The 14,712-nt window shown below is 26.3% G+C and overlaps 1 protein-coding gene across 3 annotated transcripts; it reads right to left on the bottom strand.

The window, feature by feature from the left end:
- Positions 1 to 5,098: 5,098 nt before the first annotated feature.
- On the bottom strand, positions 5,099 to 12,265 carry LOC126907515 (uncharacterized). Of its 3 annotated transcripts, none has more exons than XM_050688865.1 (2): positions 10,774 to 12,265; positions 5,099 to 5,710 (listed from the first exon to the last, which is right to left on the bottom strand). In XM_050688865.1, the coding sequence occupies exons 1-2, from the start codon at positions 12,257 to 12,259 to the stop codon at positions 5,514 to 5,516; spliced, it is 1,683 nt and encodes a 560-aa protein (XP_050544822.1). In that variant the 5' UTR covers positions 12,260 to 12,265; the 3' UTR covers positions 5,099 to 5,513. The 3 variants fall into 3 exon arrangements, with proteins under 3 accessions (XP_050544822.1, XP_050544823.1, XP_050544824.1); XM_050688866.1 differs by lacking the exon at positions 5,099 to 5,710 and adding an exon at positions 6,706 to 7,060; XM_050688867.1 differs by lacking the exon at positions 5,099 to 5,710 and adding an exon at positions 8,075 to 8,561.
- Positions 12,266 to 14,712: the final 2,447 nt, after the last annotated feature.

Below are 14,712 nucleotides of genomic sequence, written 5' to 3'. Positions count from 1 at the left end.
ATTTTTTTATGCAAACTGAGTTATGATACAAACAATTTCTTGTATTTTTCTAGATTTGTAATGTAGTCTTTTACTTGCTTACTATATTTAATTATATTTTTGTAGTTATCATAAATATTTTCGTGTGTTATTGTAATATTCGATTCCATATCATACTTTATACGTTTATCAAACAACAAATTATTTATTGAATAAATAATATTGCCCATAAAAATTGTATTTTTAATTGGCCAATTATAAAGTTTTATTGAAAGTGTCTTTAATCTATTTACACAAATTTTGACTAAATTAGTAGTTGTACTATTTAAAATATTTAGATCCTTTATATTAATTAGATATTCTATTATTGTCTCGGCTAATTTTATATTATATTGGTGAATATAATAATTATAATAATTTGCATTTAAATTAGAGTTCATGAGATTATTAATGAAGTTTATGTATTTACCTAACAACACGTAAACAGGATAGAAAGTAGATAATCTAACTAGTTTTTGAAATGATTCTACATGACGATGATTAAAATTGAATTTTATGAATCGCAATACATCTGATAAAGTAATATCACTACCGTCTGCACATTGTATATTTAATGGAGTAAAACGGAGAAGATCTAAGTAATCATTTTTTACGTCTGAAAATTACAATGACGTTCTTTGACGGATGTACTTACTGTTGACAAGTTAAAAAATAGACATGATATAATACTAAAGAAAATCATTTTTTAAAAAATTGGTATAGAAATATGTTATAATTCAAAAATATATAAAGCAGTGTTGGTAAAATATAAATGATGAAAATGAGCGATGGGTATAGTGAGAACCTGATGTTGTGGTTCTATCGGGGTCGTATGGTTCGAGGGTTTAGAACGACAAAGACAAGTAGATATAAAAATATATATTAAGTTCCTCTTATAGAGGTAGAATAAACTTTTGTCTGGTTAGTTTCTAATGTTCTAACTAAGAGGCAACGAAACGGCGAAGCCAGTTCACGAATACCTCGGCAACGAGACGGCAGAGCCAGTCCACGAATACCATATAACGTGATTATGTATAACTTCTTTAACCAACCAGTCAAAATTGACACTTTAAGATATTAATTTAATAAATGATCTATTGCTTTGTCATCCTTTACTCAAATTTATTANTATATTTAAGATCTATTGCTTTGTCATCCTTTACTCAAATTTATTAACTTTAAATAATTGGGATAACATAAAATTACTTACTTCTTTTATTCTTGCAAATTGCTGTAAAATGATTTGATAAATATCTCGATATGTTTATATATGTTTAAAAGTATTTAATTCGCACTTCTTCAAAAGATAAATAATTAAAACAAGTTCTTTTCATATATAAATAAAACGCGTAAAAGTCAGCCGACAACAACACAGGGCTGTGACTGATAATTGTTTCTTTTTATTCTTATTTCAATTCGGAGAAAACGAACTCTCTCGCTCGCTATCACTCCTTGGAGTCTCTCTAGAGTCTCTCCCTGACTCTCTCTCTAGTCTGAAAGGATTTCAGTGCNCCTAGAGTCTCTCCCTGACTGTCTCTCTAGTCTGAAAGGATTTCAGTGCTTTTTATAGTAAAATGATAGTACCCCCAATCCAGGGATATTGTTGTCAGCGCTTTTAGTGATCTTTTTAGTTTATTGTATTTATTATACATTACATGATAATTATATTGAGATAACATATATAAATAAATAATAAGAAATTGTGTTGACACATCGTATTTGTTATTACAGATAAATCATTTGTTTGTTTACAAGTTATTTAAAATACAGATTATACATTTTTATTAATAATTGTAAGATGCGTAATGCAAAGCATTGAGCATATTACGACAAATATAATGAAATACAAAATTTACAATTTATTCAGATTATATCTTAACGCTACTCGATAATTGGCATTTATTTCGTGGGCTTTTAAAATATATCAAGGTGTTTCCAATTAGTTTTAATGTACACAATATTTATATAATTAGATAATTTTAGATTTTGATATTTAAATTTGTTTTATATAAATTGTAATTTTATTTTATAATGTTTAAAATGAACTATATATACTTATACTACATTATAAATAATACTCAGTATAGGTGGTCGCGGCACAGTGGTAACAGTGGCAACATACTTTGAAATATTGTATTGATTGCCAATAAAACAACAAATTACAAAGTGATCAAGGCTAATCGACATACATTTTATTGGTAGTTGTTTTGTCATTACATTGTCAAATTATAATCTAGTTTCAGAAATATATTTTAGCTCACGCATTTTTTATCTCATTAGTAACTTTGGCGAAGTTCTAATAGCTCTTATATATTTTTCAAAACTTGTACTGTTTATACATTATAAATAGCTCAAATTATTATTTAAAAATATGGCTAATTTGTAATAGATATTTAGCACTTATAATTTTATTTTATTTATATTTTTATAATGATGATTTTTTTAATAAAACACATTATTATGAGAGATGATAGATATAAATCACCAATACCCGTATGTCACATTAACTCAAAATAGTAGAATAATAGATTGCGCACGTTTCCCTTTAAGTTTAATTAGCTAACCAATAAGAAACAATTTTCAATTAAAATCTAAAACATCAATTTCCCTACTAATAAACAAGTCTATAAAAGAGCGATTTCTAGCTCGTTCTTCACCTTATTTTTTCTAAAAATCTGGTCATGAAGCGTTTCTGCACTAGACTGTTTCGCGATTGTGCTCTCTCGGACTTAGAAACTATTTCACACTTGGTGTTTTTCTTATCTAGCTATCTTATAAAATGTAATTAAAAAATTACTTAATCTTTTTATTTTTTTATTTTTAAATGTTTAAGAATTATTAAGATAATTAATTTTTTTTAATTTTATATTTTGTGAATTGTTCCGATTAAGAATTTTTTTTAATTCTTCAATTGGAGTGTCTATTTAATAAGGACATATCGAAAATCTTCCTTAACACATCTAGCGGTTGAAATTATTAGTAAAATAATAGTTTGTGACGTGTCACTAGTGACAAGATTATTGTTAAAAACTATTTTATCATCATTCTAATCGCAATTGGACGCGTGTAACGTAAATGTTTTATTTGCATTTATCATTCAGCTATTAAAGCTTGGCGCCCAACAATCAAACAGTTGCATTTTACGTAAACACACATTGTTCCCTATATACACTACAATCGATAAAAAATATTAAGAGTCATAAAATCCTCCAAAATACCACTGTATATTTCATAGTAGAATTAATATTATTCGGGTTAGTGTCATCCGTGCGTAATTTCCCTTCACTTTACATTTTACAAACCGTATGGAGTCATTTCATTTTAACAAAAAGATCCATGTTGATACATCGTATATTTTATTTTCACCTTATAGCTAAACAAATTTAAATAATTCATTGATTCTATATTTTTCCTATACTCATTCCTTTTTATTCATGATAAACCATCGCCAATTATATATTTAACATTCTTCATCACATCCATTTAATTTATATAACAAAACTAAATACATCTCTCCCCCCCTTTCTTCTTCTTTTTTATGACAAAATCGACTATCAAATAGTGGCGCAATGGATCATATTTGTGGGGCTCTTAAAAAAGAGCGACGACCAATGCAGTTACATTGGTGGCTCTGCCCTTCTGTCTTTGTTTATGAGAACTAGACACTGTGCAAAACTTATTAGCGATTCTGTGAGTTTTATATTGCACTATTGAGATGATGTGAAATAAGTTAATCATCATTACATTTAATATATAATTTGTAATATTTTGTTCAATAAATATTAATATGTTTGATATATTATAATAAATATTTAAATTTTTTTATTTGAAATTTATTATTACTTTTGAGCGAGTAAGGTGTCCTTAGGGTAACCTTTAACCTGAATCTATACAAGTGTTTTTTTTTTGTTCAATATACAATATTCAAGTTCAATATTTTATTAAAAATACTAATAATATTGAATAGATATTATTCAATTCTGAATTTTTTATGTTAAAATATTTTGTTTATATTTTCAATAAAATCAGAAATTAAAAATTTTAAAAATAAAGTATCTATAAATACTATATATAACAAATATATGATTGTGTTACACCCCAACTCGGTGCTCAAAGTAATAGAGAACTACCTGCTTAGACTAGATAAAAATAAATTTTTTTCTTTAAAATTTAGATATAAACAAAAATAGCAAATTTTTTAAATTTTGAAAAAATACATAATTTTTCTTATTAGTGATAAATAAGAAAAAAACGGCAGCATAATGGGGTCGTGGTATTTTTAAAAAATTTGTTGCCAAAACTAATTGCTCAATATTTAGATTGCAATGTTCATTTATAATTTTTGGATATTCTAAAAAATTGTGACACCATCTCATCAGTACACTCACTATTAATATATTTAAAAAACTGTTTCAAAATAAAAAAATGAATCATCTGATACCCTTCTAAAAATAGCAGTATCTTATTTTCTTTTGTATTTTTATTAGTTATGTTTCTACTAATTATATTGACTGATCATGATACATTATTTAAATATAAGTTTACTGCCATCTAATCTCTAGGTAAATACGTAATAACATTTCAAACAATGTAATTCTGCAAGCATAAATAGTATAATATCACTGTGAGACTGAATTGCTTCTTCATATTTTTTTAAATCTTCTTCACAGATATTTTCTACAGTTTTATTGAGGCGTAAAAAATATCGTTCACAGTATATGAAATAATTCAATATGTATCTCGAAAAATTGCAATAGCGTTCTTTTACAGATTTACTTACTGTTGAAATATTAAAAAATAGACACGTTATAAAAGTAAATAAAATCATTTTTGAAAAATATCTATAGAGAATTTAGTAAAATGCAACATAAAAACTAGATTAAGATTAAATCGTAACGTTACATGATAAAACAATTTTAGTACGTGGTCTTTTAATATGTTTCAAGGTTTTTCTAATTTGTTTTAAATTAAAAAAATGTTTATATAAACAGATCGTTTCATTTTTCGAATATTTATTTATTTATAACATTTTATACAGGCTAAACCCAAATATATATATAAAAGTCATCATAAATATCATAAGAATAAAATTTTTATGAGAAACAAATAACAAAAGAAAATATATATTTATATATATATATACATAGAAACAGGATATAAATTAACACAAAAAAAGAAAACATAAACGTGACTTAATTAAAATAATTCGAAAGTTGGATCATTATTAGCCAACCACATAAAGCGAATCATTGGAGCGGAATCTAAGAAATGAGAAGGAGTAGGGGGAATGAGGAGAGTAGTGTTAGAACGGGTAGTGCGAAGAGAGAAAAGTTACGTGAATTTGCTGATTAATTTATATTTTTGACTGATAACTACAATTTTTATTTATTATTGTCCAATTATATAAATAAACATATTACATTATATTGTATTTGTGTGTTATGTACAGTGAATTTTATCCTTAAATCGTCTCTAAAGAAAATAAATTATGAAAATTACTCATAAAGTAAATAATCAACTAGATATTTAGGATTGTAATATGTCTGAGTTGTCACATCAAAATCCTTATCATCATCATTATTCATCTGATCATTTTCATCACTTGAACTATGACTAAGTTTTTTTATATCACTTGTATTAATACCAGAAAAAAAAAGTGGTCGAGATATGTCTTCATGATTTCCTAATAGTTCTAAAAACAAAACTTCAAATTACAAATTTCGTGTAAACAAATATAAATATATTATATTATAAACAAATAATTTTATTATTATATATTAATGGAAATAATAATAATGGAGTATGACACAGGATGAAGTGTAAGTGGAGAAAAGCGTCTTGATGCCAATGAGAATGAAAGGTAAATTCTATATCAGTGCAGAAAGACCAGATATTATGTTTGTTTCAGAGTGTTAAGTGGAAGACATATCAATAAATGATATATATTATAAATATAATATAATAATATTAATATATATATATATATATATATAATATAAATGATTTAAAAATCAAACAAACATTAAATTTTTTTTCCACCTCAAAAAAAAAACAGCACAGGGGGGTCACGGCACAGTGGTGACGTGATTAAAAACATTATTATAAAGAACGCTTCGATGCAAATCTTTAGATAGTGTTTAATTTTCAAAAATTGGTGGATTATTCCAAAAGCTACATGATCTGCTATTTCTTTATTTATATCCTGATTAGTGATGAGCAAAACAAGAACAAGACCAAGACTGTCAAAGTCTTGTTCTTGATAGCTGAGTCTTGGTCTTGCTTTGCTAATTCAGTCTTGGTCTTGGTCTTGGTCTTGCAAGTCTAGTCTTGTTCTTGTTCTTGGTCTTGCCCATAAAATCTTGTTCTTGTTGTGAGTCTTGTCACAATACTCTTGCAAAATTTTGCATTTATTTATATTTGTAAAAATTTTCTACTTAAAAGATTTAAATGACGAAGTTACCTACTTCAGTTTGTAAATTCAAATTTAGTTTATATACCATAGAATTTTTAAGTTAGAACTTAATATTAGCATAAACAATAGGAATGATTTTTTTATGAATAGTTTGGGGTATTAAAAAAAAATAAACAAATAAAATTACGTACAATTTCATTTTATTAATATTATAAATACATATTGTATTATATTTAAAATAAAGAGAAATGAAATTGAACATGGTCTATTATTATAGTATCACAAAATATAAAATTTTGATATAACAAATAATAATAATAGGTATAATAATAATTACAAGTAATAATAATAATAGTAATGTAGAGGGAATTGGTGTACAATGGTTTTCTAATCATTTACATCGTGGTAATCCACGTTACAAAAAACAAACAATGGTATAGCAACTTCTATTACCAAAGAATTAATCATAAAAAAATAAACGTTAAATTACTACTTATTTTTTGGACATTGTTTCTGTCCAAGAGTTAATACATCAAAGCCACTGGTCAGATTTATTATTCAGCCTATTCCTATGTTTACGTATAACTAATGATGCCTTTGAAAAAAGTCGCTCGGCAGGAACTGATGTCGCTGTAATGGATAAGTAATTTTGAAACATGATTGTAAAATTTTAAATTAATCGGTAACATCAGCTCATAGGTAATATTCAATTTGAACAATACGCGTAATCAATAAAAATCAAACTAAAATTCAATATTGTCAAATATGACATTAATAATCTTAACGATTTTAACCAATATTAACCAACAACAATCTTTTTTTTTTTTTTTTTTGTAAGAGTGCAATACTCTTGCAGTTTTATTCTTGTTGTTGCAAGATTCTTGCATTTTGAGTCTTGGTCTTGGTCTTGTTCTTGCAAGTCTAGTCTTGTTCTTGTTCTTGGTCTTGCTAAAAAAGTCTTGGTCTTGTTCTTGTCAATTGAGTACAGTCTTGATGTTGGTCTTGCTGATATTATTACAGTCTTGGTCTTGTTCTTGGTTTCGTAGAAATGCAAGACCAAGCCAAGACCGCAAGAACAAGAGTAATTTTGCTCATCACTAATCCTGATTAAGATAAAGTATGTCGAATGTAAAAGGGATAATTAAAAAATATTATTTATCACAAAAAAATTGTGTTGATCAATTTTTCAATAAGCTATAGCACTATAAAGTTAAAAATATAAAAAATAAAATCGAGAATTTTCGGTAGCCATTTACACTGTGAACACAAAATAAAGTCCGAAAATTTTTTTTTCCCATAAAAAAGTACATTACATTAGCTTTAATTTATGATATATATAAAAGTGTTAAACTTTCAGGAACACTTTCAAAAGTTAAGTTGAAAAAGTAAATTTTTTGTAAAAAAGTTGTTATTTTAAATCCCCTCTTGTGGGCAGGTAAAGAGTCAGATTTATAAAAAAAAGATACCAAATAATAAGTATAGACATCAAGCATCTATCAAATAAAAATGATATTGATTTGGTCATTTTTAAAAAAGTTATGGCAGTTTTAAGTAAAACAAATTGAAAAAATTCGAAAATTAACAATTTTTAAATTTGTATTTTTTTTTTGAGGTTTTCCCCATTTATGGGGAACGAGGGAATTATTTAAAATTTTTAAGGGTTATGTCTTAGACTGGATACGATTTGTGATCTTTTGACGTATCGTTGAAAGAAATTCGTTTGGTGAAAGCTGAGAAAAAGTGGTTACAGACACAAATAAATAAATAAATAAACACATCATAGTAAAACCAATACCTTCTCAGCTTCGCATCGAAGCTAAAATGGTTTTCATTTCAATATTAAACGAAACATTATTTCAATTTTTGAAAATAGCTATATTATCACTGTCACAGTAAGATTATCAGGGGGCCTAAACCCTATCTGTTTTTTGTCTTCTTTGATTCAAATCTAGTTAGATAAACTATCCCTTTATTGGCTCCCTAAATTGAGGGGTTAAGCTGACTTATAGTATTCTTACCAGTACTCGGGAAGAGCCAACAAATGTGCTTTGTTGCCAAATGTACATTTAATTCTTGTGTGTGTGTTTGTGTTTACGAGTAGGCAAAGTCGGTTTATGACAGTAAACATCATCTATAATATATTTATTAATATTTCATTTATAAGTTATAGTATCTAATTGGTTCGCATCGAAGCTAAAATTAGGAATAAAAAGCAAAAAAAGTCTTTACGTCCGGAGGGATTCGAACTTCGTACCCCAAGCGTGTAATCGTGTATAATTATTGAAACAGCAATTGTATGTTACACAAATATTTCATAAATGACAATCTAAGCTAGTTAAAAATTCAAAATCGATTTTATTAACTTCGAGGAAGCAAAATGATCAAAATAAGTTTAAATTTATATTAAATGTAAATTAGATTTGACACGGCCCGCGTCGCTTCGTTATACACGATGCCCCGCGACTCGTGCCACCTTTATCAGCCGTCGCCCTACTATGAATATTTGACTGACCAACACCGCGTGTTATACGCTACGGTGCAAAGTCCAGCAAATGCCGCACGGCCGACGACGACCCGCCGCAAATGGTGCGAGAGTCTTCCTCCCGTTGTGAAAGCGACAACGTCGACAGCCGAACCGCACCCGCGCACCGTCGCCTACAACGCTGCTACCCATTTTGNCCGCACCCGCGCACTGTCGCCTACAACGCTGCTAACCATTTTGCCGTCCAAGGATTACATCGGACACCGCGTCTTCGACGCCAGCGAAAGTGCCGCGATATTATGCGAAGATTATTATTACTGTGTTTATCTTTTCGGTTTGTTTTATTTTTGTTAACATAATCTGTTGTCGCTCATTTAATAAACGGCCCACGGGTCTCTACCCTCAAAACCAGTGTCGACCACATTTTTGCGACGNTAAACGGCCCACGGGTCTCTACCCTCAAAACCAGTGTCGACCACATTTTTACGACGTAAGTCGTGTCAGATTCATGTAAATTTGATAAAAATTAGTGATCTCATTGCTATGGCAATCCTATGTAAGCTGTTTTATGATATACAAAAAGTAAAATATGATTAGAAAAATAGCATGTTTTTTAGCTTCGACAGACATTTGCACATAAAAGATACTGGACGTATCTTAAAAATTCTATACAGAAGTCTGGATAATTTTTATTTTTAATTTATAGTACGTAACATAAAGTATAATTTAACATATGTTTAAAGGACGCAGTATTTCCGGAACATTTTCAAAAGTACTTTTAAGTATCAAAATATTAACACTTTATACAGTGATTTTTACATAAAAATTACATTTTTTGCTATATTTGTTGGCTGTTACCCCGTAGAAAAAAAGTGTCGGGACAATTTTTTTTTTATTTAACATTAATTTTACATATCTTTGAAGCTCGGAGAATGTTCGTAACTTGTTCAAATAAGCTAATTTTTGTGTAAAAGTTGCTATTTCGAATCCCCCCTGTGGGTGGGTAATGGGTCAGATTATCAAAAAGTTTATATGAAATTAATATAAAATATCGAAGGTATAATATAAAAAAAAAATTTTTGATAATTTCATTTTTCAAAATGTTCTGGCAGTTTTAAGAAATCGAAGTTTAAAGATTGTCTAAATGTAACGATTTTAAAAATTGTAATTTTTTGGGAGTATTTCCCCTTATTTACAATGAACAAGGGAAATTATTTCAATTTTTAAGGGCAATATTTTCAACAAGATACGATTTATGATCTTTTGACGTATCATTCAAAGAGTCCGGTGTTAGCTAAGAAAAGTGGCGACAGCAAAAAAAAAACGTATCATAGTAAAAGTAATGCCTTCTTAATTTCGTTTCAAAGCTAATGTATGAAAAATAATTTGCTATCTTTTTATTTAATTGTTAAATGAAATTTTCCAATAAGTAATATTTTATTAATTTGCAGTCTTTGTGCTATGAATTCGTTATAAAAGTGAACAAAAATTGTAATTTTTTTCAGACAATTAAACTTAGTTTAACTAGGTATCAACCTAGTTAAGTAAAGATTGCATAAAACATATCAAAATCCTATTTTCACATCAAATTTTACTATTAAAAATTTTCAATGCATAATTTATAATTTTTTGAATATTATAAGCAAAAAAAAATCATTAAAAATAATCACTCAAAAATTGTATCTAATGTCCAACTACATTTTTATGGATATAAAAAAATATCATTATTTTTATAATTAAATAATTATTTGATGTATAAATATCATAATAGTTATTATTATGATAATCATGGATATCAAAATAGCAATGAAGTGTAGTCAAAATCAAAACGATTACATTTTATAAAATTACAATTACTTACTGTAAGGAATATTTCGTTTTATAGTTTTGTTAGTTCCTCGCCAATCTAAAAATGAATTAAAAATAAATTTATTTGCTATTTCAAAACAATATTGATATCTTTTTAATTTTGATACGTATAATGTAACTGTATTTAATTCCTCAGTAGCTATATTATATATACTACTAATATTCAACACTGTGACATGTATATTTTCACTGTAGTTATTATTCAAAAAAAATCTTTTCAAGTATGTACAGTAAATTTTTAATATACTTTGCGTTTCACTATTTGTAACCAAATCATTACGTTCTTTAAATGATGATATAACTTCATATGTCTTAATAAAGATACGGCTCAAGCTTCTTTTTAAAAATTTATCATACATGTTTAAATCCATAAATGATTTCATAATTTTAATAATTTGTTGACCCAGTTCAATGATTTTATCTTTCAGAAGAGTTATTGATTCGCTAACTCGAAATTTACAAATTGAAACAAAATTTTGAACTAAAAAAAAATAAAATCGTATAATCAACATAATTGGGCGAACTGTTGCTAAGTTTAACATATTTTTGAATACTTGTATATTTTGAAAGTCAAAGTCAAACTTGATGAAACGAAACATATCGGACAATTTTATTTGATGATTATTATTATTCTTTAGTTTTAACGGGGCATTTCGAACAATGTCTAAAACATCATTTACTTGATCGTCACTGTTATATCGAACATATTGTTTTGCTTGGCAATCTGATATCAGATCTAAATCCAAAAAAGGGGGACGATTTTCCATAAAATCATAAAACAAAACATTTTTAGGATTGAAATTATTGTATGACTTTCTTTCAAAAGCTAACGCTAAATGTTTTACTATGTCACAATAATTTTTAAATGTTTTATTATCTTCCATCACAAATATATCTCTTAGAGTCAAATATTCTTTCATATTTCTAATTATTTTACTATTAAGTTTCTCAAGTTCATTAAGCAAAACTGTCGAGCTGTATTTTACTGGTTCATTAAAATTAGTTAGGGAAATGAAATCATTTTGAACTGATACTTTTAAACACATTTCATTTATAAAATATTCCAATCTTTCTACTATTGAACGTTGTAGAATTTTGTAGCCTTTCAGTAAATTTTGTGAGTTTTTAGATTTATTTAATTTGCCATTTTCGTCTTTACCAATCATATTTATAGATCCCGAAACGTTGTTCAAATATAAATTAACTGACATTATATCCGCTGCGATATACTTCTCGTCCATTTCTCGTAATGAATCTAACATGATCATAACAATTTCACCATGAGATTTTACTGCTGTTCCATAATTTCTCAATTCAAGTTCAGAAATGTTATTTTCGAAGTTAAATAAATATTTTTCACCGTACTTGAAATATTTAAACAAATGTTTAGAAAAATTGCAATGCAACTCTAAAGGGTCTAAGGAAATTGCACATTTTGTGTAAAGAAAAAGAGTTATGTATAGTCTAAATATCATCATTTTAACGTATTATTCACTACTGATAAATTTTAAATGAAATTTAAAAAAAATATGAAAAAAGTGGAACACTTGTTCTATAATTATTCTAAACAAAGAGTAAATATATTATTATAATTTATTACGTTTAAGGAATATTTTTATACGGATTTTTTCAGACCTAACTAACAACGTTCACAGTCATTCTTGAAATTCTTTTCATTTTCATTGGATTGATGGACCAATAAATCATAAAAAATCACATTTTATGAATTAAATAATTGTAATGTAATGTTTACATAATTTAGTATTTAGTTCTTTCATGCTTTTATCCTTGAGTACCTTTATAATCAAAATGAATTGCTCAATATTTTATTTTCAATGTTCATCTATAATTTTTGGATAGTCTACAAACAGTGAAACAACTTCATTAGCACACCAATAAAGTATTAATATTTTTAGATAACTATTTTGAAATATATTCATTAATTTTCTGATATCTTTCTATTAATAGAAATTAATTATCTTTTTTTGTATTTTTAATAGAAAAGTTTCTACAAATAATATTAACTGACTCATAATTATTTAGATATAAATTTATATCTATATTTATTAAACAATTTTATTACGTGGTCTTTGAATATGTTTCAAGGTTTTTCTAATTTGTTTTAAAGTAAATAATAGTATATATATATATATATATATATAGATATATATTAGGGTGGCTCAAAAAAAATCGATCTTCGAAATGTTTATGAGATACCTCATAAATGTATTATATACATTAAAATAAACATTTTATGAAAATTTGAGATTAAAAAAAAAATGTTTACAGGTCGCTCAATGCGTTTTAAGAAAATTGACCAAAAATACTCAAAAAAACATAAAATGTCATTATTCTAATTTCTTACTTAGTACATCTAAATTGTTCGTTTTTTAATGCCAAATAATAATAATTAGAAAAAAAAATTGTAAGTTCAAAATTGATTGCGTAAAGTCTATAAAAAGCTCAAAAATATGGTTAAGTTCAACGAACACTTAAGTAAACCAAAAAAATTTTTTTTTTCATATTTTTTTTTAATTTGATTATTATTTGTGTGTATTTTAAGAGGAAAACATTTTTTCCACTAATGTTTAAAACTACTACCTTTTTTTTTTAGATTAGAACGTACGCTAGAATATACGATGTCTGCTTTAACTTAGTGTAATAGAAATATTAATGATTATTCGATAAGTAAAGATTGAATTTAAAGAGCTCGTACTTTTAATAGAAAAATTATAAATAATGAAATAATAAAATAATTCAAACCAAATACCGCTTTAATGGTTCTATTTACTATATGGTTAATTACTATAATTTGGAGGTGTGTAACTTTTTCCATGAAAATGACTTATACTTTTGAATGAGAGAGATAAGTAATAATTGCCTTATCTAATTTCTTATCATAGTATTAATGCCAAGTTTGTAATGTATACACATTATCATCATATGTATACACAGTAATCATGAAAAGATAGCGTTTTCTTCTGTCCTTTTCTCAATACGTATTTCAATGTTTAATACCGTAAAATAATACATGAAAATTCAAATTTTCACAAACTTCAAAAAGCTACAGAATATTTACTACTCAATATTAATAAAATATTTTTTTACTAAAATTTTTCTTAAATTCTACTCTACAAAATAGCTATCTTAGATTTTTTTTTACATTTTATTTAAAATTTAAAAATAATTAATATTTTTAATAAAATGTAAAAAAATTAATTATAGAGATATAGCTATAGACCTAACGTATCACTATTATTTAAAAAAAAACGGTAGCACAGTGGGGTCGAGGCACAGTGTGGACGAGGCATAGATGGGACAAGTTTAAATAATATCTGACAGTGATTAAAATCACTATCATAAGAAACGCTTCGATGCAAATCTGTACATAGTGTTTCCTTTAAGGAAATTAGTGGATTATTCTAAAAGCAACATCAACTCTTATTTCTTTAATTATATCCTGATTAGTAGCTTTTTGATTTTAAAATATAATATATGAATAAATACTAATTATAGTTTTTAAATTTAGTATGAAATTGATATTCAGTAATTTAATATTGTAATTTATACGGAGAAATTATAAAAATAATAAAGAAGTTATATTTTGCTTTACTTTTACGTGTATAAAAATTTAAAGGGCTTGATACAATAATTTTCAATAAAAACTGTTTGTTACTATAAATAAATGCACTGGACTTCAAGGAACTTTCATCAGAAGCAAAAATATACTTTTCTAAATCAAATTTTCGCGTTGTTTTCAAATCTGCAAGTAGACTATTTCTATCACTTCTAATTTTTTATATTATTACTAATTATATATATAAAATAATAATTAAAAGAAAAAAAAATTTGTTTTCAAATTATTACTGATTTGATTTTTAATATGTTAAAAATAATCAGTCCAAATTTTCAATTTTAACCTATTTTTTTG

Source organism: Daktulosphaira vitifoliae, unplaced genomic scaffold (genome assembly GCF_025091365.1).
Source record: "Daktulosphaira vitifoliae isolate Bord-2020 unplaced genomic scaffold, ASM2509136v1 Scaffold_5, whole genome shotgun sequence".
Classification (NCBI taxonomy): Eukaryota; Metazoa; Arthropoda; class Insecta; order Hemiptera; family Phylloxeridae; genus Daktulosphaira; species Daktulosphaira vitifoliae.
This window is presented reverse-complemented; position numbering and strand designations above follow the sequence as displayed.

Excerpts from the sequence above, each read along its gene's own strand:
- LOC126907515 (XM_050688865.1), bottom strand. The coding sequence starts at position 12,259 with ATGATGATATTTAGACTATACATAACTCTTTTTCTTTACACAAAATGT. Across the intron at positions 5,711-10,773 it reads AAAACGAAATATTCCTTACA|AACTATTAGGAAATCATGAA; the intron begins GTAAGTAATTGT and ends TTTTGTTTTTAG.